This window comes from Simochromis diagramma, unplaced genomic scaffold (genome assembly GCF_900408965.1).
Source record: "Simochromis diagramma unplaced genomic scaffold, fSimDia1.1 OVJJ01000786.1, whole genome shotgun sequence".
Taxonomy (NCBI): domain Eukaryota; kingdom Metazoa; phylum Chordata; class Actinopteri; order Cichliformes; family Cichlidae; genus Simochromis; species Simochromis diagramma.
Window position 1 is genome coordinate 121,261 of NW_024386882.1, and position 27,309 is coordinate 148,569.

The following is a 27,309-nucleotide window of genomic DNA, read 5'->3' on the forward strand; positions in this document are numbered from 1 at the left end:
GTAGAAAGAAAGATATGTGCATGAGATATACATGAGATATATACATGAGAATAAGAATTATGAGTGCTACGTAGGAAGATATATACATGAGTGCAGGTGGTGATCAGTGCCAAACATGAAATGATGCAGTGACACAGCGTAGGGTCATGTGTTAGTGGCGGGGACAGTCATGTGGTTATTGTTCATGTGTCCAACAGCAGAGGGGAAGAAACTGTTCTTATGGCAAGAGGTTCTGGTGCGAATGGACCGGAGCCTCCTGCCTGAGGGGAGCAGGTCAAACAGACTGTGTCCAGGGTGAGAAGGGTCAGCTGAGATCCGGGCTGCACGCCGCAGTGTCCTGGAGGTGTACAGGTCCTGCAGAGATGGGAGTTTGCAGCCAATCACCTTCTCAGCAGAGCGCACAACACGCTGCAGTCTCTGTTTGTCCCTGATAGTGGCTCCAGCGTACCACACGGTGATGGAGGAGGTGAGGATGGACTCGATGATTGCAGTGTAAAACTGCATCATCGTCCGTGTTGGCAGGTTGAATTTCTTCAGCTGCCTCAGGAAGTACATCCTCTGCTGGGCTTTCTTGATGACGGAGGTGATGGTGGGCTCCCACTTCAGGTCCTGGGTGATGGGGGTACCCAGGAAGCGGAATGAGTCCACAGAGGTGATGGGGGTGTCAGTCAGGATGATGGGGGGGAGTGGGGCTGTGTGCTTCCTGAAGTCCACAATAATCTCCACTGTCTTCTGGGCATTCAGCACCAGGTTGTTGTGGCTGCACCAGGACACCAGACGTTCAACCTCCCTCCTGTAGGCAGACTCGTCCCCGTCCGAGATGAGCCCAATGACGGTGGTGTCATCTGCGAACTTGATTAGCTTGACAGACTGGTGGGTGGAGGTGCAGCAGTTGGTGTACAGGGAGAAGAGCAGAGGAGAAAGAACACAGCCCTGAGGGGAGCCAGTGCTGATGGTCCGGGAGTCCGAGACATTCTTTCCCAGCCTCACGTGCTGCTTCCTGTCCGTCAGGAAGTCAGTGATCCACCGGCAGATGGGATCAGGCACATTCATCTGGGAAAGCTTGTCTCGGAGATGGTCTGGAAGGATGGTGTTGAAGGCAGAGCTGAAGTCCACAAACAGGATCCTGGCGTAGGTTCCTGGGGAGTCCAGATGCTGCAGGATGAAGTGTAGGGCCATGTTGATGGCGTCGTCTACAGACCTGTTGGCTCTATATGCAAACTGCAGGGGGTCCAGGAGGGGGGCGGTGAGGGTCTTGAGATGGGAGAGAACCAGGCGCTCAAAGGACTTCATGACCACAGATGTCAGAGCCACGGGTCTGTAGTCATTTAGTCCAGTGATCCTAGGTTTCTTGGGGACAGGGATTATGGTAGAGGACTTGAAGCAGGCAGGCACATGACATGCCTGCAGTGAGGTGTTGAAAATGCCAGAAAACACTGGGGCCAGCTCGTTTGCACAGTGTCTGAGGGTGGCAGGAGACACGCCGTCTGGGCCGGGAGCTTTTCGAGCATTCAGACTCCTAAACTGCTTCCTCACATCTGCTTCATGAATATGAAGAGTTGTGGTCGGAGGAGGTGGTGTGAAATCCTCTTTTGTGTGGGGTGAGGGGGCGGGTGTTGCAGGTGAACAGTTTGAAGGTGGTGATGGCTCTATGGAGGGGGGAGAGGTGGGGGAATGAGTGTCCAAAGTGCCTCTATTGTTGGGGTCGTTGGAGGTGTGAAGGCTGCCTGATGGCTCGTCAAAACGACAGTAGAAGTCGTTGAGGGTGTTGGCTAAGAGCAAGTCATCAGTGGAGTGGACATATTCAACAGCACGTGTTCAAGGTTTATCAAGAGCTGTGTTCGTCGCGAACGGTGAGTAATTTTATGTGAAATGACACATATTTGCAGTCGCTCTGGATTTTGTTAGTTTACTTTAAAAGAATGATGTAACATACATAACATACATCTTAGCTTGCCCCCGCGTTTGGAGGGCAAGCTGGAGACCCTTTCTTGGATATCTGCCACTGTGATGGTTACTGGACCCTGTTCAGGGAGGTCGCTGTGGTCTGCCCTCAGATCCACTAGCCACTGAGCATTGCCGTTATGGGTTGCGTCCTTCTCCCATATGCTCTTCCAGTATTTCCAGGTTTCAAGCTTGGCCATTATCCTATTTTTCACTCTCGCACTCAACGATCCTTCTCCTATCGCACTTGGGGCTATGTACCCAATCTTGGGTGGGGGTGATGATATCTCCCCCCTGACCTGGCGTCCTGACTCCTGACGTCCTGACTCCTCCTTGCCGTAGCATTTGTGTTGTATCTCGTCAATCTCTAGCAGTCCCTTCTTTCGAATGTTGGAACACTGAGCTACTAGTTGTTTCGCCGTCATTGTGGATGTTGGGTATCGAAGAATCCATAGGTCCGTCATCCTATCCTATATATATATATATCCAGCAGCTGGATAGCGTAGTGGTTAGACAACACGCCTTTGGAACCCAGGATCGCAAGTTCGATTCCTCCCTGGGGCCAGTAAGGGTCCTAAGGCTAGACCCCCTATGCTAAGCGAGCCTACCGCAGACATGAGCGAAACAGATAAATATGAAGGCATGCCGGCTCGGACGTCGCCCGGATCAACAAGGTCCGCGTCAGGTGCTGAGGAACCAGGGCACCCTGACGAAAAGTGGGCTACTGGAACAAGAAGGCATCGGTGGGCAAGAGATGGGCGTTGAAACAGGGCGTTGTTGGAATGCTACTACGCAAGTAACCACGGCGGAAGGGGCTACATGAATAGGATGACGGACCTATGGATTCTTCGATACCCAACATCCACAATGACGGCGAAACAACTAGTAGCTCAGTGTTCCAACATTCGAAAGAAGAGATTGACGAGATACAACACAAATGCTACAGCAAGGAGGAGTCAGGACGCCAGGTCAGGGGGGAGATATCATCACCCCCACCCGAGATTGGGTACATAGACCCAAGTGCGATAGGAGAAGGATCGTTGAGTGCGAGAGGAACTGACCTGAAAAATAGGATAATGGCCAAGCTTGAAACCTGGATCCCCCGTAGCCGGTTACCAAGATTACGTGAAGTACCCTCAGAAGGTCTGCTAGATGATGTTAATGCAGCATTACGGACAATACCTACAACCACTATTACCGACACTAACAAGCTGATCTACAATACGGCAGCAGTGATCAGTGAGATGCTTGGCTACAAGTTGAACAAGGGGCAGTACCCTCCATGGAGAAGAAGGCTAGAGGGCAAGATCAAAGTAGCACGGAGGGAGGTTAGCCAACTAACAGAGTTGCAGAAAGGTGCGACAAAGAAGGTGCATAAGAAATACAGCAAGCTGTCCATACCTGAGGCCTTGGAAACTGCCAAGCAAAGACTCACAGCCTTGGCCAGCCGCTTGAGGAGGTACACCAGAGAGATAGAAGGCAGGAGAATAAAACCAACTGTTCTCCACAGAACCAGCAAAGGTGTACTCTCAGTGGCAAGGGAACAATAATAAGAGAACAGCACCACCAAGGCTGGAGACGGAGCAATACTGGAAGAGCATATGGGAGAAGGACGCAACCCATAACGGCAATGCTCAGTGGCTAGTGGATCTGAGGGCAGACCACAGCGACCTCCCTGAACAGGGTCCAGTAACCATCACAGTGGCAGATATCCAAGAAAGGGTCTCCAGTATGAAGAGTTGGACAGCACCAGGGCCCGACATGGTTCACAAGGACCCCAAGAAGGGACCGGTCCCCTCCAACTACCGACCAATAACCTGCCTACTGGTAGACAGAACAGTCAGCCGAGACTGCAAGACCAGACTGACCAACCTGTGCACTGCCTGGATTGATTACAAGAAGGCCTATGACTCAATGCCCCACAGCTGGATACTGGAATGCCTAGAATTGTACAAGATCAATGGGACCCTAAGAGCCTTCATCAGGAACTCAATGGGGATGTGGCGTACAACACTAGAGGCCAACTCCAAGCCCATAGCACAAGTCACCATCAAGTGCGGGATCTACCAAGGAGATGCTCTGTCCCCACTGCTGTTCTGTTCTGCATAGGCCTGAACCCCCTCAGTGAGATCATTAACAAGACTGGCTACGGATACCGACTACGGAACGGAGCAGTTGTCAGCCACCTCCTGTACATGGATGACATCAAGCTCTATGCCAAGAGTGAACGAGACATCGATTCACTGATCCACACTACTAGGCTATACAGCAATGACATTGGAATGTCGTTTGGACTGGAGAAGTGTAGTCGGATGGTAACAAAGAGAGGGAAGGTAGTCAGAACTGAGGGGATTGAACTACCAGAAGGCAACATTGCAGACATAGAGGACAGTTACAAGTACCTGGGGATCCCGCAGGCAAATGGGAACCATGAAGAGGCCGCTAGAAAGGCTGCAACCACCAAGTACCTGCAGAGGGTCAGGCAAGTCCTGAGGAGTCAGCTGAATGGTAAGAACAAGATCCGGGCCATCAACACGTACGCCCTGCCCGTGATCAGGTACCCTGCTGGGGTAATAGGCTGGCCAAAGGAGGAGATAGAAGCCACTGACATAAAGACAAGAAAGCTCCTTACCATGCATGGAGGGTTTCACCCCAAGTCCAGCACCCTGAGGCTGTACGCTAAGCGGAAGAAAGGGGGCCGGGGACTGGTGAGTGGTGAGTGTCAGCACCACAGTCCAGGATGAGACAACGAACATCCAAGAATACATTGGGAAGATGGCCCCAACTGACCGAGTGCTCAGTGAATACCTCAGGCAGCAGAAACCCAAGAAAGAGGAGGAAGACGAGGAACCATCATGGAAGGACAGGCCCCTGCACGGTATGTACCACCGGCAGATAGAGGAGGTGGCTGATATCCAGAAATCCTACCAGTGGCTCCTAGAATTGTACAAGAAAGACAGCACAGAGGCACTAATCATGGCAGCACAAGTACAAGCTCTGAGTACAAGATCCATAGAGGCTGGGGTCTATCACACCAGGCAAGACCCCAGGTGCAGGCTGTGTAAAGATGCCCCAGAGACAATCCAGCACATAACAGCAGGGTGCAAGATGCTAGCAGGCAAGGCATACATGGAACGCCATAACCAAGTGGCCGGCATAGTGTACAGGAACATCTGTGCCGAGTATAACCTGGAAGTCCCGAGGTCAAAGTGGGAGATGCCCCCAAGGGTGGTGGAGAATGACCGAGCTAAGATCCTGTGGGACTTCCTGATACAGACGGACAAAATGGTGGTGGCTAACCAACCGGACATAGTGGTGGTAGACAAACAGAAGAAGACGGCCGTAGTGATCGATGTAGCGGTTCCGAATGACAGCAATATCAGGAAGAAGGAACACGAGAAGCTGGAGAAATACCAAGGGCTCAGAGAAGAGCTCGAGAGGATGTGGAGGGTGAAGGTAATGGTGGTCCCCGTGGTAATCGGAGCACTAGGTGCGGTGACTCCCAAGCTAGGCGAGTGGCTCCAGCAGATCCCGGGAATAACATCGGAGATCTCTGTCCAGAAGAGCGCAGTCCTGGGAACAGCTAAGGTACTGCGCAGAACCCTCAAGCTCCCAGGCCTCTGGTAGAGGACCCGAGCTTGAAGGATAAACCGCCCGCAGGGGCGTGCTGGGTGTTTTTTTTTTATATACATACATACATACATACATACATATAGTAATTTTTATACACTGGGTGAATGTGCAGTAGTAGCAGCAAGCAGGTGAATTCTGTACATTTATATGAATAGACATCTGACTATTTTACAGGATAGACAATATAAACATATTTAAAATTAAAGGAATTGAAATGTACATTGTGCCTTGGTTTAGAGTGTCTGGAAGAGAGTCCTGTCTCAGTCAATTATAGATGATGTGAGAGGGCGGGTGTGTGTGTTTAGGGCACGGATGGCTTGGGGATAGAAGCTCCTCTTGAGTCTGTCCTTGCCTGGAAGATGCGGAACCTTCTACCAGATTGCAGAAGTTGGAACAGTTTGTTACCAGGATGGGACGGGTCCTTAAGTATCTGCTCTGGTCCGGCATCTCCTGGTGTAGGTGTCCTGAAGCGGGGGGAGAGCAATCCTGCAGCAGCGTTCTGCTGTACGGATCACTCTCTGGAGAGCTTTTTGGTCCTTCACACAGCTGTTCCCGAACCACGATGTCATGTTCTGTGTGAGGATGCTCTCCACAGCGCCTGTATAGAAAATCCTGAGGATCTTTGGAGAGACCCTGAACTTCCTCAGTTGTCGTAGGTGATACAGGCGCTGCCTCGCCTTTTTGGTCTGGACCTGAATGTGGGCAGCCCATGTCAGGTCTGAGGAGATGTGGACACCAAGATACTTGAAGGACTGCACCCTCTCCACTGGAGCTCCATTGATGATGATGGGCTTGTAGTCTCTGTGCTGACCCCTTCTGAAGTCCACCACCAGCTCCTTGGTCTTGCTGACGTTCAGCTGGAGGTGGTTGTCCTGGCACCACGATGCCAGATTCTTCACTTCATCCATGTAGGCCTCCTCATTGTTGTTGGAGATGGCACCCAACACCACTGTGTCGTCAGCAAACTTCACAATGGTGTTGGAGCCATGGGTGGCCACACAGTCTGAAGTGTAGAGGGAGTAGAGCAGTGGCGAGAGGACACATCCCTGAGGTGCTCCTGTGTTGATGGTGATGCTGTTGGAGAAGCACCTGCCCACCCTCACCACCTGAGTTCTGCCAGTGAGGAAGTCCAACACCCACTCACACAGACGGCTGTTAAGTCCCAGATTCCTGAGCTTTGTGAACAGTCTGCAGGGCACTATTGTGTTAAACGCTGAACTGTAATCAACAAACAGCATTCACACATAGTTACCCTGTTTCTTGTCCACGTGGCTGAGAGTGGTGTGCAGGACGTGGGCGATGGCGTCCTCTGTGGATCTGTTGGATCTGTAGGCGAACTGCAGCGGATCTGTGGTGTCTGGGATGAAGGAGGAGATGATGTTCTTCAGCAGCCTCTCAAACACCTTCATTACTACCGAGGTCAGTGCAACTGGCCGGTAATCGTTCAGGGATGAGGGTTTGCTGTTCTTGGGCACAGGGATGATGGTGGATCTTTTGAAGCATGTGGGGACCACAGACTTCGCCAGGGACTCGTTGAAGATGTTAGTGAACACACCTGCTAGCTGGTCAGCACAGCAGTGCAGCAGACGGCCGGTGATGCCGTCTGGCCCCGCCGCTTTCCTTGTGTTCACTCTCCTCAGTGCCGCTCGGACGTCATGCTCCACGATGCTGGTCACTGGTCTCTCGCTGATGACGTCACTGTCCTCGGTAGTCAGGCGGTAGATAGCATTAGCCGCCTGGCTAACCTCGAAACGGGCGTAGAACTGATTCAGCTTGTTGGTGAATGCAGAGTCGGCGTTGATCAGCGCAGTGTCCCTGGCTTTGTAGTCCGTAATGGTGCGTAGTCCGTGCCACATACTCCGTGTGTCGCCCTGGTGGAAGTGGGACTCCACACGTTCCCGGTACCTGCGTTTGGCATCTCTCACCGCGCGCCGCACGCCGTATGAGGCCGCTTTGTGGGCGCTCATATCGCCAAGACCCGCGTTGTAGGAGGCGGTCCTGGCGTTTACTGCAGTGCGGATCGATCTGTCCATCCACGGTTTCTGGTTTGGGAATGTGGTGACTCTCGCAGTGGGGATAATCTGCTCCGCTAGCATATTGACGAAGCATACTGCTACTTCCGTAAACTCGTTGATGTCGACTTTTTTTTTTAGACCCCATTCTTACCAGACTGCTCAAAGAAGTCCTGCCATTAATTAATTCTTCGATCTTAAATATGATCAACCTATCTCTATCGGCTATGTACCACAGGCCTTCAAGCTGGCTGTAGTTAAACCTTTACTCAAAAAGCATCTCTAGACCCAGCAGTCTTAGCTAATTATAGGCCAATCTCCAACCTTCCTTTCATATCAAACATCCTTGAAAGAGTAGTTGTCAAACAGCTAACAGATCATCTGCAGAGGAATGGTTTATTTGAAGAGTTTCAGTCAGGTTTCAGAGCTCATCACAGCACAGAAACAGCTTTAGTGAAGGTTACAAATGATCTTCTTATGGCCTCTGACAGTGGACTCATCTCTGTGCTTGTCCTGCTAGACCTCAGTGCAGCATTCGATACTGTTGACCATAATATCCTATTAGAGCGATTAGAACATGCTGTAGGTATTACAGGTACTGCGCTGCAGTGGTTTGTATCATATCGATCTAATAGACTCCAATTCGTGCATGTAAATGGAGAGTCCTCTTCACACACTGAGGTTAATTATGGAGTTCCACAGGGTTCAGTGCTAGGACCAATTCTGTTTACATTATACATGCTTCCCTTAGGCAGTATCATTAGAAGACATAGCATACATTTACACTGCTATGCAGATGACACCCAGCTCTATCTGTCCATGAAGCCAGATAACACACACCAATGAGTTAAACTGCAGGAATGTCTTAAAGACATAAAGACCTGGATGGCCGCTAACTTTCTGCTTCTTAATTCAGATCAAACTGAGGTTATTGTACTCGGCCCTGAAAAGCTTAGAAATATGGTCTCTAACCAGATTCTTACTCTGGATGGCATTACCTTGGCCTCCAGTAACGCTGTGAGGAACCTTGGAGTCATTTTTGACCAGGACATGTCCTTCAACGCACATATTAAACAAATATGTAAGACTGCTTTCTTCCATTTGCGCAACATCTCTAAAATTAGAAATATCCTGTCTCAGAGTGACGCTGAAAAACTAGTTCATGCATTTATTACTTCCAGGCTGGACTACTGTAATTCATTATTATCAGGATGTCCAAAAAACTCGCTGAAAAGCCTTCAGCTGATCCAAAATGCTGCAGCAAGAGTCCTGACAGGGACTAGAAAGAGAGAACAGATTTCTCCTGTTTTGGCTTCCTGTTAAATCCAGGATTGAATTCAAAATCCTGCTCCTCACATACAAGGTCTTAAATAATCAGGCCCCATCTTATCTTAATGACCTTGTAGTACCATATCACCCTATTAGAGCACTTCGCTCTCGCTCTGCAGGCCTACTTGTTGTTCCTAGAGTATTTAAAAGTAGAATGGGAGGCAGAGCCTTCAGTTTTCAGGCCCCTCTTCTGTGGAACCAGCTTCCAGTTTGGATTCGGGAGACAGACACTATCTCTACTTTTAAGATTAGGCTTCAAACTTTCCTTTTTGCTAAAGCATATAGTTAGGGCTGGACCAGGTGACCCTGAATCCTCCCTTAGTTATGCTGCAAAGGATGTAGGCTGCCGGGGGATTCCCATGATGCATTGAGTTTTTCCTGTCCAGTCACCTTTCTCACCCACTATGTATTAACAGACCTCTCTGCATTGAATCATATCTGTTATTAACCTCTGTCTCTCTTCCACAGCATGTCTTTATCCTGTCTTCCTTCTCTCACCCCAACCAATCACAGCAGATGGCCCCGCCCCTTCCTGAGCCTGGTTCTGCCGGAGGTTTCTTCCTGTTAAAAGGGAGTTTTTCCTTCCCACTGTTGCCAAAGTGTCGCCAAAGGGTCATATGATTGTTGGGTTTTCTCTGTATGTATTGTTGTAGGGTCTACCTTACAATATAAAGCGCCTTGAGGCGACTGTTGTTGTGATTTGGCGCTATATAAATAAAATTGAATTGAATTTTGTCAGGAAACCTGTTCAGGTATATGCATAATAAGAACTTTATTATTTTGGTTTATTGTAACCCACATAAAATGAGGGTACCACTTTAAGGAGTTATAGATATGAGGAGAGATGGACAGCCTGCCCAACCATCAAAATGCACAGGGTCCAGTATGCTTTGACCAATGGGAGAGCAGCCTGCCACTGTATGTCCCACCCACGTGCTCTGTGTTCGCTGCTATGTGTGGAGGTAGTCGCGTGCTGGCAGGAGAAAAGAGAGACTGAAGCTTTTGAGCTGGAAAAAGTATTAGATATAAGTTCCATCCAACTGTGCTGCACATAAGTTCGCTGGTTATCAGCTACCTTTCATGTTAAAAGTAGCCACAGTGAGTAAACAGGCGAATGCTGCAGTTTTATGAAACGTAAAAACCTGTCCATCAGGGCACGGACCACTCTCTGTCAGCAACTCCCCCCTGACTATCAGGAAAAAGTTGAAAACTTCCACAAATTCGTTGAAAAAAAGATAAAAGAAAACTCCATCGGACCAGACGACATAATCAATATGGATGAAGTACCTTTAACATTTGAGCTGCCTCTGACCAGGACCGTTAACAAGACAGGTGCATCATCCGTGTTGTTGAAGACATCAGGCCAGACGCACTTCACCTGCGTTCTGGCATGCATGGCATCTGGACAAAAACTTCCACCAATGGTGATTTTTAAGCGCATAACTATGCCGAAAGAACAACTCCCGAAAGGCATAGTGGTCAAAGTTAACACCAAAGGGTGGATGATAGAAGGTCTAATGAAGGAATGGTTAACGGAGTGCTATGGGAAGCGCCCGGGAGGATTTTTTCACCGGAAAAAAGCACTGCTGGTTTTGGATAGCATGAGGGTCCACATCACAGATTCTGTGAAAGCAGCGATCAAGAAAGCAAACTCCATTCCAGCTGTGATTCCTGGAGGTACAACAAAGTTTTTGCAGCCATTGGACATCAGTGTAAATCGGGCATTTAAAGCTGCACTACGGGTTGAGTGGGAGACTTGGATGACAAGCGGTGAAAAGTCATTCACAAAAACTGGCCGCATGCGAAAAGCATCCTTTTCTGATGTCTGTCAGTGGATCCTAACAGCGTGGAGTGCTGTGAAAGAATCCACCATCACCATTGGGTTCCGAAAGGCTGGACTGCTGCGCGAACAGAGCGGCGCACCTTCAGAGCCAACTTCACCGGAGGATGACAGTGACACGGAGAGCGAGACTGATGGAGACAGATGTGATGAAGCGCTTCTGAGCCTGTTCAACTCCGACACTGAAGAAGACGACTTCATGGGTTTCAGCGAAGATGATTAAAGTGACTTGTGGTTTCAAATAAAGGAAAAATGGAGGTAAATAAATAGCGGATATTTTCTCTTGGTTCTGTTTTAATCAGCAAAGTTGCTGCCGTGTTAAAAGGCATTGTTTGGAAAGAATCTGTTCAGGTACATACATGTACATTTGCAGTACAAGATTGTTCTGTACTGTTAGGTATTTTAGTACCATGGGAGCATTTACTGGATATTGTTTTATAGTGACATTATGCAGGAAAACTCTGTCATTCAATAAGGCCCCTTTGTTTTAGTTATTTTTCTCTTTGACCCAAGAATTGATGTGTGAGAATCACAGGCTGGTACAAGGTTGAAATACCACAGAGATCACTCCCTCAGCTACATTAGTTTCTTAATCTTTTAGGAGATGCCTGTTGAAGACCAAATGGTTTGTTTCAGATTTCACTAATGTAAGAACTCTTTGTTTTGTGCCTTGAAAATATGTCGCTGAGATAATCACAATTGTAGCTGAACTGATACACTACACAAAGGATGCTTCTTCACCCAAGGGCAGGAATACGCTCCCTTATCTTGGTCTGTACTGGTTTAAACTGATAATCTGCTGTCTCATGAATTTTACCCTCTATATAAGCTGTTGTACTTGTGAATAAAGTTGAGTCACTTTGGGAAGACAATCTGAAGCAGTCTCTGTTTTCTTGTTCTCCCAAGCTGCTCCCGAGCTCGTACTAACACGCTGAATGGCATGCTTGAATGTTACTTGAGAATATATTTGACTGTGTTACAGACTAAGGTACAATCTCTGCTGATAGGTGAAGGTACATTCTCTGCTGATAGACGTCCACGCCTCGAAGGAAGTCGATCCACGGATTAGGCCCTGGAAACCGTTTCCTTCATGTACATGCAGTAAATATCTATTTTTTAATCATAGATATCTGCGGCTTGTAGCCGGGTGCGGCTTCTATATCTTTTTTTTTTTTTAATTTTTAAAAATAGAGCTGATGCGGCTTACATACAGGTGCGCTCTATTGTCCAGAAAGTACGGTAATTAATATTTGAATTTCTCTTCTGACCCTGTCTGTTGACAGGTCAGGGGTTTTTTTTTGTATGCTGAGTTGTTCCTGAGGTGGATTCCTCCGGTGAAATAGATGGCGAGCCTTCCCACCTGGACTTAGAGAGACTGAGATTCGCTTCTTTTCCACTTGATGATCTGCTGCACCTTGTGGTGTGGTAGGACTGTATCACTCACACTTTCACACACAGCTGGGTATACATGAGACCACTCACTGACATTCTCTCACCCCTATTTTCTTTCACACCCTGGGAATCTTTTGGACTTTACCCCTTGGACATTTTTTATTTGGGACTTTAAATAATGAGCTGTTGTGTAGAACATTCTCCACATGTGAAAAGAGTGTGAGATTTTCATTTGAATGTACATTGGATTTGTGTAATCTATTTCTATAAGAGTTAAGGAGTCAGGTTACTAGGGTGCACCCGAGCATTGAAACCCAAGCATTGAAACCCAACTTTGAAAACCAAAAGTAACATTTGGCCAAGTCATTGCTTAGTAGTTTATGTGTTTTACTCTTCTTTTAATTTTTGTAAGTTTCCTTTCTACCATTGTAAGTGTGTGTCTTTAACCTGTGCTTGTCAACCTTATGGTTTATTTCACTAAAGTCGTCTGGTTCGTTTGAGTTACATTCTTGTCTCTGTGTCTCATTTAAACACACCCCTGTGCTCCTATCTGGTTGTTCAGTGATGACGCGACAAATCCTACTTCCGGGTCTAAAGTAGTCTGCGTTTAATATGGCTTTTGTGTTGTTAACATGTTTAATGTTTTGTATTTCCTTCTATTTAATCTCAAAAAGCTCCTAAAACAGTCAGTGATCACTGCTGACCTCCCTCGGCTTTTATTACCACTAATCATTTATTTAAGCTCAGTTTTTAAAACCTTAGGATGTAACTACAGCCCAGCCCATGCAGCAGTATATGAATGACTAACCTCGTATTGTGGATGGATTATCTCAGTTGTTCTCCTGGCTGAAGTTTGGTCCTTTTACAGCATCCTGCCATGCGATTACATTTGTTCCTGACCACCGAGAACACTCACGGTAACTTTTATCAGTGGAAAAAAAGTTAGCTTGTTTATATCATGCTAACATAGCTGTGTCGCTAGCGGTCACGTAACACATCATTATATACCAGCTAGCCCAACTTCAGTAACCCTACAAACGTCACTGCTGTTTAGTTTTCTGTCTTCATTTATGCTGGAAGTGATAGCAGAGCTGTTCGTTTTAATTTGTTTCCAAAACCCCGCAGTCAGGACATGCTATATTGTATTTAGATAGAAGCTAGCGAGCTAACTCCCTGCTAACTTCTAACTCCGTTAAATGTCATAAATTCCGTTTTCATGGATGTCTGGATGTTAAACTCAATTGTTACACCTGGTAGAGCAGAATGCTGATCATTTCATTAAAGATGAAAGACTTTAGACAGTTTTTCAACTCTCAGTAATGCCATAGTGATCGTTTGATATATGGACCTGCAGCGGAGTTTAGGCCCAGACACGGCTAGTGATGTCAGACTGAACAACCGGATAGTCGAGCCTATTGGCCCATTGACGTATTCTTTTCAACAATTCCCCTTACTGTGTTACATTATTATTTAACTTTTCCTTCTACCATGTGCCATTAAGCAGTACAGAATGTGAAACATTTATGTTCATTTTGATTGCAATAAACGACTGCATGAGAGAAGCAAGTCAAAATCACTCCCTGTTTTCAGGGGTGTAACACTGTCACTTCCAGCATAAATGAAGACAGAAAACTAAACACTTTCTGTGACATTTGTAGGGTTACTGAAGTTAGGCTAGCTGGTACATAAATTTATGTCCTACGTGATCGCTAGCGACACAGCTATGTTAGCATAACATTAGCACAGTGGCGCTGGAGGATGAACGCTAACTTTTTTCCACTCGATAAAGGTTAAGGGGATGCTGTAAATGGACCAAACTTCAGTCAGGAGAACAACTGAGTTAATCCATCCACAATATGAGGTTAGTCATTAATATACTGCAACAACACGGGAATAGAGCAGCTGCCAGAGAATTCAACATTAATGAATCAATGGTACAGAAGTGGAGGAAGCAAGAAGAATGAGTTGAGGTAAGTTTGACTTATCTGACCGTTTTGTTTTGCTTAATGCACTTTATAATGCGGTGTGCCTTATGGTCCAAAAAATACGGTATTTATATTTTACATTTATATTTTATGTTTATAATTGGACTCTATATAAAATTATTTTAAATATCTTTCCATTAACTAAAATAGTCCATGACTGAACAATAACCTCCAGGTGTAACCCTCTGTCTTTAGTGAAGGGGCTGGGATAAGAATCAGCACCTCCAAGTCCGAGGCCATGGTTCCCAGTTGGAAAAGTTTGAAATGCCCATCAAAGTTTGGGGATGAGGTGCTGGACTAAAGACTTTTTGCACATCATTGTAGTTTTACCTCAGTATAAGACGTTTTGTGTAATTCTCCATCCTTTAAACCAGATGTCAATTTCTCTATATTGTATTTGTTTTCATGTTCTCACACAAAACACTGATTGATTTCAGTTTCTTTTTGATAAAAGACACATTTCCATAGCTAACATTCAAATCCAGCCATGAGAATCAGTTTTTTTTCTCCTCCTCTTCATCGATTACAGAAATGTAGTGTATTATGACTGTGTCACGCTGAGCAAAGAAAGTGTTTGAACACTAAGAGTGAAATAAACCCAGGATAAACTATCAGCGATGTGTTTCAGCAGTGATATTGATCTGTACACTTTTCTCTGATAATTAAACACCTAGTTTATACTTAGTAATTATAAACTCCAGTCACTGTTCTGTGAGTGCTGTCAGTTTGACATACCTCAGAGCTCCTCTAATTCCTTCATCCTCTCTCCTTCTCATCTCCTCCAGTTTCTGGACCTTCTCTGTGTCTCCTTTTTGCTTCATCTTCTCAATCAAGAAGTCCAAGTGGACAATAGTGGACACTGAATCAGCTTTCAGAGCGATCTGCTCCAGTCTGACTACATGCTGGTAGGACTCATCCAGGAACTGGGACTTCTCTGCTGTCAGTTTGTTCATTTCCTCTTCAAAAAAATCAACGTCCTTCTTTTTTGTTCGTGTTTTGTTCTTCTGACCTCTCCTTATCCTGGTCACATATCTCCACTTTTCTTTCACATGCACTGATGCAGCACACTTGTTGGTGCATGACGTGCAGAGACCATCTCTAAAGACCTCACAGTGATTTAAGGGCACCAGGATGCGTCCAGGATAGTGACAGTTCTCCTCACAGACTGTGCAGCTGACAGCTGCTTTAACCCCCACCCCACACGTCTCTGCTCTGATAGGTTCTTTATGTTTAAAAACAACACATGGAGTGACCACTTCATTCTTCTGCAGAGCTTCCCGAGTCTGTTTCATCTCTCTCTGTTTCACTTCAGTGAATCTGATTCTTTCTTGCAGGTTTTGGATGCAGGCTGTCAGTCTGATTCTTTCCTTTAACACTTCAGGGGTCACTTCTGGCTGCAGAGGTGTACTTTCTTTCAGGAAAGCTGTGAACCCTCTCACTCCTCTCTCTGAGCTTTCAAAATTTAGTTTCAGGTATTTTTCTGCCTCGTCTTCATGCTGGCAGTTATTAAACAAGAAGTAAACAGACTGATTCTTCTTATTTTTGGCACATTTAATTTTTGCATCTTCAAGAGCTTTAAAAGCATTTTTAGGTTTTCTTCCATCTGAGTGTGTGATCAGAGCTATGATGTTTTGCTCCACATCTTTTCCAAACAGAGACATCACTGAATCAAAGACGTACATCAGTCGATCACTCAGTCGATTCTCTGTTGCCTTCATCACCAGACCCACTGCATGAACTTCATGGACTCCATCCAGCAAGTTCAATAATCTGTGACTGAAGATGCCACCGTGTTCGATGTCTCCATATCCAGGAGTATCGATGATGGTCAGAGAGTAGGGCAGAGTTTCATCTTCAAACCCAAAGATGTCGTACACCATCACATCTGATGTCTGACTTTCTGTCTGTCCTTCTATTTGACTCTTCTTCTCCTCCTCTACAATCGTAAACCAGACTCTATCCTCCCACTTCACTCCCATAGTGTAGTTGAGCAGAGCGTTGATCAGTGTGGATTTTCCTGCTCCTGTTTCTCCCACCAGTAAGATGGTTCTGTTTGTCTTGTCTTGTTTTTTTTCTCCAACAGTCATTCTTGTTCCAAACTTCTGTTTCTTTGGTCTCAGCTGGTAGACAGCAGGAGGTCCTGACCTGATCAGATCACTTCTGGAGATGATGTCCTTGTATTTTGAGACGTTACTCGTCCTGCACCAAAGCAGAGTTTCAATCAGAGGGCAGAGTGAATGCAGAAGTCTTTATGAGTACTGCTGTCTGTGATTATCATGTTATCTGTGCTGATGCAGCTGCTGTACAGCTCAGACTTTACTTTTACAAACACTATGACGTTTAAATGAGATAAAACCTGAAGACACAAACATGTATGGTGACAAAACTCAACATTTATGTGATCAAAATACAGAAATCAGATGAAGCCAGACGTCTTACTAAGTTTAATAATAATAATGTATATAATTCATGTGAGAAGGAATATAAATGAACAGGTATATCACAGGGAAGCTTCAATAATAAAATTGAATAAAATACGAAAACATGGTTGACCTTCAAATAAACAAACAGATAAAAAAAATAAATCAAAACTCCTCTCCGTCTGTTAGGAATCAATAAATAAATAATCAATTTAAGGTCACAGGAACTGAGTTAGAGATCAGTCATCTTCTACTCTCAAAAAGAAACTGATATTCAAATGTGGATTTATTACCCGTAGATTGATTCTGTTCATCTGGACACAAACGTCTCGTCACTCGTCCAAGTGTGTGTGTGAATGAGACAGCACACAGGAGATCTCTGAATGTGCAACATTTAAAGTGTATGATTTAGTAAAAAAAGGGGGGCCTGTATTGAACGTATTGAGTTTTAAAGAGAAAAGTATTTGGATTAAAAGGACTCATGTTAATGTGCTAATGAAATGTGAGCTGAATAACCTTTGCCTTAGAGATGGAGAGGATAATAAGGACGGGCTAAAGGTCAGTAAATCTTCTTTAAACACCTGATTGTTTGACTAGATATAAGAGAGAGGGAGGTGCGGGGAGTTGAAAGTTAAAAAGTAAATTGGGATGTCTGGAGGCATTCTGGGTCAGTCTCCAGTGTCCCGCGAGAAGGGCAGTTCAAAGGATTCCAGAAGTTCACTGTTGGAAATTTCAGCAGCAGCACCGGAAATCGTCCATGTTGGACTTGGATTTGACTCTATTCCTCCTCCTCATCATGATTTTAATTGATGTGTTGGATTATAATTCTGAGAAGGATTTGGACTTCCAAAAGTATCCTCGGGCAAGATGCTGAACCGCAGGTTGCTCTCCGATGTTACAATCAGAGTGAGCTCTTAGGTAGCAAAACCAACAAAGCTTGTATAAATGGATGAAAGAGGAACGTTGTATAAAGCACTCAGAGTGATCAAGTAGTAAAGCGCTGTATAAGAACCAGTCCATAAACCTGACCACCCTCTGCACTATTTAATAACCAGCCAGCGGAGCTCCTTCTCTAACAGACAAACACAAGAATTCTCTACAGTCCCTTTATTATGTAATACCTCTTTATGGTGAAAGGACTGAAAGCACTTTTCTTCTCTCCCGGAGTACTCAAAGTGCTCTATACAACATGCCACATTCACCCAATCACAGCCATTCTCACAAGCACTGTCTTAGAGCTTCCTACACATCTTACTCTGATGGATGCATCAGAGTGCAATTTGAGGATACTAGACATGCAGACTGGAGGAGCCAGGCATTGAACCACTAACCTTCTGATCAGTAGATGACCTGCTTTACCTCCTGAGCTACAGCCACCCCATTTATAATACGTATAAAGTTTACTACTGATTTTTCAGATACAGTGGGGGAAAAAAGTATTTAGTCAGCCACCGATTGTGCAAGTTCCCCCACTTAAAATGATGACAGAGGTCAGTAATTTGCACCAGAGGTACACTTCAACTGTGAGAGACAGAATGTGAAAAAAAAATCCACGAATTCACATGGTAGGATTTGTAAAGAATTTATTCATAAATCAGGGTGGAAAATAAGTATTTGGTCACCTCAAACAAGGAAAATCTCTGGCTCTCACAGACCTGTAACGTCTTCTGTAAGACGCTTTTCTGTCCCCCACCTGTATGAATGGCACCTGTTTGAACTGATCATCTGTATAAAAGACACCTGTCCACAGCCTCAAACAGTCAGACTCCAAACTCCGCCATGGCCAAGACCAAAGAGCTTTGGAAGGACACCAGGAAAAGTATTGTAGACCTGCACCAGACTGGGAAGAGTGAATCTACAATAGGCAAGCAGCTTGGTGTGAAAAAATCAACTGTGGGAGCAATCATCAGAAAATGGAAGACATACAAGACCACTGATAATCTCCCTCGATCTGGGGCTCCACGCAAGATCTCATCCCGTGGGGTCAAAATGATCATGAGAACGGTGAGCAAAGATCCCAGAACCACACGGGGGGACCTGGTGAATGACCTGCAGAGAGCTGGGACCAAAGTAACAAAGGTCACCATCAGTAACACACTACAACGGCAGGGAATCAAATCCCGCAGTGCCAGACGTGTTCCGCTGCTGAAGCCAGTGCATGTCCAGGCCCGTCTGAAGTTTGCCAGAGAGCACATGGATGATACAGCAGAGGATTGGGAGAATGTCATGTGGTCAGATGAAACCAAAGTAGAACTTTTTGGTATAAACTCAACTCGTCGTGTTTGGAGGAAGAAGAATACTGAGTTGCATCCCAAGAACACCATACCTACTGTGAAGCATGGGGGTGGAAACATCATGCTATGGGGCTGTTTTTCTGCCAAGGGGACAGGACGACTGATCCGTGTTAAGGACAGAATGAATGGGGCCATGTATCGTGAGATTTTGAGCCAAAACCTCCTTCCATCAGTGAGAACTTTGAAGATGAAACGAGGCTGGGTCTTCCAACATGACAATGATCCAAAACACACCGCCCGGGCAACAAAGGAGTGGCTCCGTAAGAAGCATTTGAAAGTCCTGGAGTGGCCTAGCCAGTCTCCAGACCTCAACCCCATAGAAAATCTGTGGCGGGAGTTGAAAGTCCGTGTTGCTCGGCGACAGCCCCAAAACATCTCTGCTCTCGAGAAGATCTGCATGGAGGAATGGGCCAAAATACCAGCTACTGTGTGTGCAAACCTGGTAAAGACCTATAGTAAACGTTTGACCTCTGTTATTGCCAACAAAGGTTATGTTACAAAGTATTGAGTTGTATTTTTGTTATTGACCAAATACTTATTTTCCACCCTGATTTACCAATAAATTCTTTACAAATCCTACCATGTGGATTCATGGATTTTTTTTTCACATTCTGTCTCTCACAGTTGAAGTGTACCTCTGGTGCAAATTACTGACCTCTGTCATCATTTTAGGTGGGGGAACTTGCACAATCGGTGGCTGACTAAATACTTTTTTGCCCCACTGTATGAGATAAACTATTCTTTATTTTTATGAAATGAACAAAAGTTCATGTACAAAAAGGGGTGTCGAGATGAAGGGACTGACTGATTTTGATTGAGTGACCTCACTGTGTTTTCGAGGAGAACCCGTATCTGGATCAAGTCATCAAAACATTCAGATCATACCTCTGTTGTTTCCCATCTCTGAAGTTGATATTACACAGCATGCTGACTTCTTCTCTGACTTTTGTCTCCAGCTCGGCCAGGGTCTCCTGAATCATAAACCGGTCACTGGTTACAGTCACAGCAGACCAGTCCTGCAGCTGGGGCTTATTGTAGGTAAGAGGGAGGACGTTCTCCAGGAAGCTGAAGGGGTCTCTGATGAGCGAAGCTTCATGAAACTGCAGCTTCTTCTTCTTCATGTGTGTAATCTCTGCCTGCAGCTCATCAATAAAGCTTTCTGCCTCCGTCTCATTTATTTCCTGCTTCGTCTCGATCGTCTCAGACAGTCTGGTGAACTCTGTCTTTATGTGCTGCACCAAAGCGGTCATCACCTTCCTGCTGTACGATAACGCCTCCTCAGCTTTACTTCTTCTGGTCTTCACTGACTGTTGAAGCTCCTGGATTTTCTGCTCACGCTCCTGGATCATCTGATCCATGCTGTTATTGTCTAATCTCAGCTGGGATTTCCTCATCTCAGCCTCGTCCTCCAGACTCACTGTTTCATGTGTTTTATGGTCACTGCATTTACAGGACCGACACAGAAACACTTGATCCAGTCTGCAGATCAACTCCAAAGGCTCACCGTGATCCCTGACATACTCTGCTCTCCAGGTTCTTAACTGGATCGATCAGCTTGTGTTTCTTCAAAGCTGAAATCCTCTGATGAGGCTCCAGATGTGTTTGACAGTAGGACAGTAAACACATTAAACAGGACTTCTGGGCGCTGACCTTGGACCCTGCACAGATGCTGCAGAGCACGTCTTCATGTCCTGCTTGTTCAGATGAACTCAACAACATTTCTTGAAGAGATTTTTTAACCTTTTCTGCCATTTCAGCAATGACAGGGTTAACCCGAAGCAACGGCCTGGTGTAAAATGTCTCTTTGCACAGTGGACATTGGAGTACAGACAGGGTGCTCCAGTAGTCTGTGATACAGTTCATACAGAAGTTGTGTCCACAGGGAATCGACACAGGTTTAGTGAACACACTCAGACAGACGGGACAAAGAAGACTGTCCTCAGACACCAGAGCCGCAGCCATGACTGCAACATACAAGCAGAGCTAATATTAGCACAGTGTAAAGTTACTATAATCCTCATTTATCATCATCAGAGTTCAATATACAAAAAAGCAAAAATGAAACTGAAAAGAAAATGCAACTGTACCTTCTCTATGAAGACTGAGCGGTGTAAATCAAAGAAACAGGCTCTTCTTCTTTTTAGTTTCTACTGACACACTGACCACATCGTCTCCTCCCACTTCCTCATTTGAGTAGAACAAATTAACTCTTTAGAAAACAGACCATGAAACCCCTCACAGGTTAAAAAGGTTCACTGGGAAGCTGATCAGCATGAAAACTACAGCAGCTCAGAATGAACTCCTGGATTCAAACCTCCACCTTCAAGAAAAACAAAGTGGATAGAAGTTTGAGAAGTTTGAACAGAGGAACGAGTTAAGAGGAATGAACAATGGGGAGTTCTGACTCCGCCCACTGAGACTTGCAGTTTGTTCCTGCATCTGTGATCTTTATCTCTGGCTCTGGGCTCAGGAACAGAAGTGAGTACACTTCTGTACTGATATCAGCTACATGTCAAATCCTTCACAACATCACAGTAATTTCATCATCACTGAGTTCACAGCTTGAGGCTTTTTTTCTCATGAACATTCAAGAACAGCTTAACACGGCCTATATCGAAAAGAAAAGTAGAAACACAAAATGAAACTAAACTGGGTACTCCTGTGTTAGCCTGATATCATGAGCACAGTCCAAAATAAACACTAGACACTCATACTGAAATTCAGAGCTTTGTCTGCATTAATTAGTCACATGAAAAATAATTAAGAGATAAATTAAGAGGTCAGACTGTGACATGATGGAAAATCTGACCAAATAAAAGCAGCTGCATCAGAAATCAGAGTCATGGTGATATTTTAACATGAATCCACACACAGCAGGGATCCACACCGTCCAGGGGCTGTCAGTGAAAATGAACGTCCCTCAGAGTGAAGGACAGTGTCCACGAAATAAAAACGTTGTTTTTGGAGGTCGGGGAGCAGAGCTGTGGAGCTGTGGAGGTGACGGCTGTCTGAGACGGAGCGTCTGCCTCTGCTGTGATTCTCCTTCATGTTTCTCCACATGTATTATCTGTGTTTCCACCACTGGAGGGCGCTGTGGGTTATTGATGTGTGGGAACTGTAACCAATCACTGCAGGCTGAATGCTTCTCTTTGGTCATGTGACCATTTGATCTCTGATCAGTGGCTGTGTCCCAATTCAGGGTCTGCATGCTTGAAGTACGCGCACTACGCGTACTACGTACGGTGCGTACTATAAGTACGAGAAGTGCGGAAGTGAGAGGCTCGTGAAATGGGACTGTATAGTGTTAAGGTTCAAAAATATTGGGGATGGAGACAAGAGAAAAACCACAATAACAACACTGGTCCGGTCGGGTTGAGTCAAACGATGATTTTAATGATCACACACGTGGGAGATGGACACTGATGCAGACAGCATCAGATCTCAAAATGGTGGAGCATTGATCAAACTCTTATAGCCTCTGGTGCCCCCACCTTATCATAAAGCCTAAACATTCACATGCTTTCTCTCACACAGCACCTAAGCTACGACCTTGGCTCTCCATTTATCTGCTCCTGCTGAGATGGGGCAGAAAACTCCAGCATGTTCTCTTCTAATCAGACAAATAAGGCGATGACTTTCTGCAAACAGTATTTCTTATAACTCAGCAGTATAATGCATCATAAAGCAAACTCATTCATCCACAGAGGCTTTGGAGTTGACGTCACGCCGCAATGCATTGTGGGAGCGCGGCACCATTTTCGGGGTCTACGAATCAAATCAAAAACACTGTGTTGGAACGACGATTACAAGATGTTTAAAAGCAGCTCAAACGAGAATGAACTGTATAGAGACCGATTGCGTCCAGAGGCGAAGCAGCGGTACTTGCAGAAAATAGCGTGCATTGGAAATGTGGACCCGTATGAAATATGGCCGTGGAGTAGAAACCCTGAAGACCAACCGCTATTGACGTAGCCTGACATATTCTCGTACCTTATCTGTGGAGTCAGCGCGTACAAGTCGTCATTCAATCAAAGGTAAGTCAGCTCGAGTACTGCGAGTGAAATGCGTTTGATTTCCCTGCAAACATTCAGATTAGTGCAGCATAAATTCATTCATGAGGGGAAAGTGAGAACATGTGGAGGCTGTTAGAGGGATAACAGTGAGTTCAGTGCATTGATGTGACATTGTCCTGAAGGATTTAGTTATTCTTTATGGTTAAAGAAATTGCAATGATTTATTAATGTTTATTATAAATAATCCTAATTACACATCTTGCTTCCATGTTTGTATCTTGTGTCACTGAAAATACATTTTATTTTAGTTTTATACTTTGATCAATGACCTGCAGAATCTCCTTATCATATTAAGTGATTCATAATTGTCACTTTATGCTTTCTCCATCTCTACAGTGATGACATCCTTGCATTACATGCTTTAGGTTCATTTTCTGCAGGCAGGTTTCTGACAGAACAGGCAGATTTACACTATAACCTGCAGCGATGGACACATAAAGAAATGAAAAATTACATGTATGTGCTAACTTTCTAAACACTTTGTTCCATTTATGATAAAGTAGATTAAACACATTTGTGTCGGCCTTGGCTCATTAGTTCTTGTCTTTAAATGAACTTTGTCTGTGTGTGTTTCAGGTGCTGCACTCTAAGACTGAATGAACCAGCATTGCAGCCATGGGTCACTGTGAGCATCACAGGGAAGGTTGAAGCCGCCCACTGCACCTGTATGGCCGGAGTCGCGGAGACCTGCAGCCACGTCACTGCTCTTCTGTTTAAAGTAGAAGCAGCAGTGTTGATCTGTGGCACAAGGACTGTTACAGATGAACCTGCATACTGGGTTTTGCTGGGTAATGTGACCAAGATACAGCCAGAGGTTGGCCATAAGATAGACTTCTCCTCTTCAGCTGCCCAAAAAAGGCTCTTGATCAAAACATACAGAGACCATCTGTAGTGACAGGTAAAAGGAGCCTCAAAACAGAAAAATCCCACCTGCTACTTTGGAGGAGTCGTCGCTGCTATTGGATACTTTGCTGGAACACAGTAAAGCTGTGGGTTGTGGGAATGACCCATAATGTTCTATCTAGGGGTCTAGATTTATGCCTGTAGTGCACTGCTGTGTAAATAATTTGCATTTACTAAATATGTACTGACTGAGTCCCACTGTTCAAAAGTTGAATAAAGAAACAAACTAATTTTTGCCTCTTTTTTTTTTATTAAAACCACCTTATAGAACATCACATCTGTTACAATGATGATGTCATTTATAGTTTACAAATAACAAAATGTTTACACAAAATCATGAGTGTTTACATGATATCACCCACTACTAACATTACTTTATTTACTGTATCTTTTGAAAAAATACAGCAATTTTAACAGCACAAGACTTAAGAACATTTAACAGGAGCAGGTTTCATTTTCCCTGGTTTTATTATCACACTGTTCACCAAATGCAGCAAACCTTCACCATCTTATCCAGGAGGGTCACCTCTTCACCCTCACATGGAAGAAGTAATCTGATTGGCATGGTGGTATGTTTGAAGCAGGTCCCTCGTGTAGCGCTGGGACCCAGTCACGATGTTTCATCCATTTCATGGGCTGGTTTGCTGCAATAATGCCAAATAATTAGCAACTCTATAGATAGAAGGTAGTTCTGCAAAATCACTCAGTAGGATGTTTGTTCTAATTTGCTATGACCTCAGAGCGCAATCGAAAATAAAACTAATAGGCTATAAACAGAGATATGAACATATTTAGAACTTACCGGAATGAAACTGTCTGGAGCACCAACAGATATTTGGAGATGGAAGAGAACTGGATATCAGCTCAGTCTCACAGCTGCTCTCCAGGCTGGATGCCTTCGTTTGGTAACATCGATACACGAGCCGCCTCATGTTGCTTCCAGGTTGGGAAAGAATGAAAAGACAAACCCTTTTCAACCTTATTCTCTTGCCGGTCGTGTGATCGAACATTGCAGCCGACCACACAGCAAATACGAACCATGGCTGTGCTTTCGCTCCTTTTTCACTTAGACCCCCAAAATGGCGGATCGGGCCAAAATCCTTTCCACGCCCACCCCCGTGACATCACACTCCAAAGCCCTATACACTTCGTCGCGCTGTTCAGGTTGCCTAGCAACCATGATACTAACCGCGAGACACGTTACATACAGCTTTGTGTGACAGAAATGAAGGAGAAAATGTTTTGTTGGTCATTCATTTTTGTCATGACATCACTTTGATTAGTTGAGTATCTGAGGCTGAGACCACAGGACTGTGAACATGATTGTTGGGCTTCACTTAACACCCAGCACGCCCCTGCGGGCAGTTTATCCTTCAAGCTCGGGTCCTCTACCAGAGGCCTGGGAGCTTGAGGGTCCTGCGCAGTATCTTAGCTGTTCCCAGGACTGCGCTCTTCTGGACAGAGATCTCCGATGTTATTCCCGGGATCTGCTGGAGCCACTCGCCTAGCTTGGGAGTCACCGCACCTAGTGCTCCGATTACCACGGGGACCACCGTTACCTTCACCCTCCACATCCAAACAATGAGTGCAAAGCCAGCTATCCACGGGATCACAGACATCATCTGTACTAGAGAGATGGAGTCATGTTTGGTGAGCACAAGTTTATTTCTTATAATCTGTTGCTGACAGTCACTGAGATAATCTCACCTTTAGTCACACTTTGGTTTACTTGTTTTGCTTTAATGGACCATAAATATTAATATTCATGTTTATCAAAGGTTGTTTTTTCTAAAGCCTCTAATTTATTTGATGAAACTGATTTTTTTAAACGAGCTGCCTGAAACTTTCTGTCTGTGGAATCGTCACTTTCATTGCACCAAAGCAGCTGAAGTGGATTCACAGTGGTTCATGTTTCCTAAGTGGACAGACTGATATCCATGAAGTGTTACTGACTGTGTTATACTGGGACGATCAATTTATTTATTACTTCATTTATTTCAACAGTTTGTAACAAAACTACCAACAAAGTTCAAACTTTAGTGGGTGACAAAGGTCGACCTCTAACAGTTACACATCTGTCCTGATAACTTTCATCACTGTCTTTCCACAGCTTAGTGTTGGGGCACCACTGATGACTCAGAGTGGATCCATCTGGCTGCAGAGTGGAGTTATCATTGTGCCTGGATGCTTCATATTTCCTTCAGCCTACACTCCTGTGTCCCAGTACCAGCAATGGATCAGCGACACAGTTACAGGGACACCACCAGGCTTTGTTACCTTCCCCTCCCCAGACAGTTCATTAGAAACCTCTCCTCCTCCCACTGCTCCTCCCACCGCTCCTCCCACCGCTCCACCCACTGCTCCTCCCACCGCTCCTCCCACCGCTCCTCCCACTTCCCCGACATGTGTGGGTGTGTTTTGCAGTGGTGAAAACCTGATCCACTTCACTCACTTCACATCACTGTGTGTTCTCGTTGTGTTTGCTGCAACTGTTGGAAACTAGATCAACATATTTACTCAAGTACAAACATGAAGAACTTTACCTGACATGTTACTTTATAACTTTAGGAACCTTTGATTTCACCGTATTTATGCACATCAGGAGGGTTTTCTTATTAGCACAGTTATTATTTTTATGTGATTATTTTCTCTACACATCTGTCTGTATTTGCTTTACTGTCATTATGAAATGAAGCCTTCTTACATAATTCTGAGCAGTGAGATGTTGTTATCACTAGGGGTGCAACGATATTCGTATCGATATTGAACCGTTCGATACAGTGCTTTCGGTTCGGTACGCATATGTATCGAACAATACAACATTTGTAATTTATTTTATCAACTTTCCTTCCGACGATGCTGTCTGTGTTGAGCGCTCAGTGAATCTGTGTTCGACTACTCCGCCTAGGCTGCACTGTCGAGCGCAGATCCACTGAGCGCTCAACACAGACAGCATAGTCAGAAGGAAGAGCGCAGGGCAAGCTAGCAAGACACATGGACCTCCCCACCCTCATTCAGATCTGGCGTTTGGAATTATTTTGGTTTTCATGTGACGTATGACCCTGAAGGTAAGCGAGTCATGGACTAAAGTAAAACAGTATGTTGGATGTGCCATGCAATGCTCAATTACATGGGTGGGAACTAGTGTGTTAGCGCAGTTAGCTCGTTAACGTGTTGGCCGTCTAGCCCCATGCACGGGGCGATCGGCGGTAGCTCGTTAACGGAGATTTGCCGTGTTGTGGCGTTAAGGTCATTTCAACGAGATTAACCTGAAAGCACTAGTGGGAACACAACGAATATGACTGCACATTTACGCCGACATCATCCTAGTGCAAAGACAAAAACAACAAGCATGCTACTAACTTTAGCCGAGTCATTTAGACAGCTGTTAGCACATGATTCTCCTTATGCTGCTGAGAATATAGCCCAGAAGAAGCGGATAGTATAGCTTTTATTTTGGAAAGAGACATTTCTCTGTAATAAA

The 27,309-nt window shown here is 45.1% G+C and overlaps 2 protein-coding genes across 2 annotated transcripts in view; one reads left to right on the forward strand and one right to left on the reverse strand.

Annotated features, from left to right (window-relative positions):
• The window catches only part of LOC120733588, a 34,102-nt gene extending 12,372 nt beyond the window's left edge, over positions 1–21,730 (reverse strand). The window contains exons 1-3 of the mRNA XM_040031882.1: positions 20,937–21,730; positions 19,735–20,813; positions 14,871–16,334 (exon numbers count right to left, since the gene is read on the reverse strand). Coding sequence (XP_039887816.1) covers positions 14,871–16,334; positions 19,735–20,243 — 1,973 coding nt within the window. The 5' untranslated portion in view covers positions 20,244–20,813; positions 20,937–21,730. The remainder of the gene's footprint in view (positions 1–14,870; positions 16,335–19,734; positions 20,814–20,936) is intronic.
• Positions 21,731–25,301: 3,571 nt separating this feature from the next.
• LOC120733590 (spore coat protein SP85-like) lies at positions 25,302–26,553 on the forward strand. The gene is made up of 2 exons (XM_040031884.1): positions 25,302–25,475; positions 25,936–26,553. Exons 1-2 carry the CDS (start codon positions 25,407–25,409, stop codon positions 26,326–26,328), a joined length of 462 nt encoding a protein of 153 aa, XP_039887818.1. The 5' UTR covers positions 25,302–25,406; the 3' UTR covers positions 26,329–26,553.
• Positions 26,554–27,309: the final 756 nt, after the last annotated feature.

Bases quoted from the DNA above. Each gene is read 5' to 3' on its own strand.
- LOC120733590 (XM_040031884.1), top strand. From the start codon at position 25,407: ATGAGTGCAAAGCCAGCTATCCACGGGATCACAGACATCATCTGTACT. The intron at 25,476-25,935 runs GTGAGCACAAGT...GTCTTTCCACAG, and splicing joins GAGAGATGGAGTCATGTTTG to CTTAGTGTTGGGGCACCACT.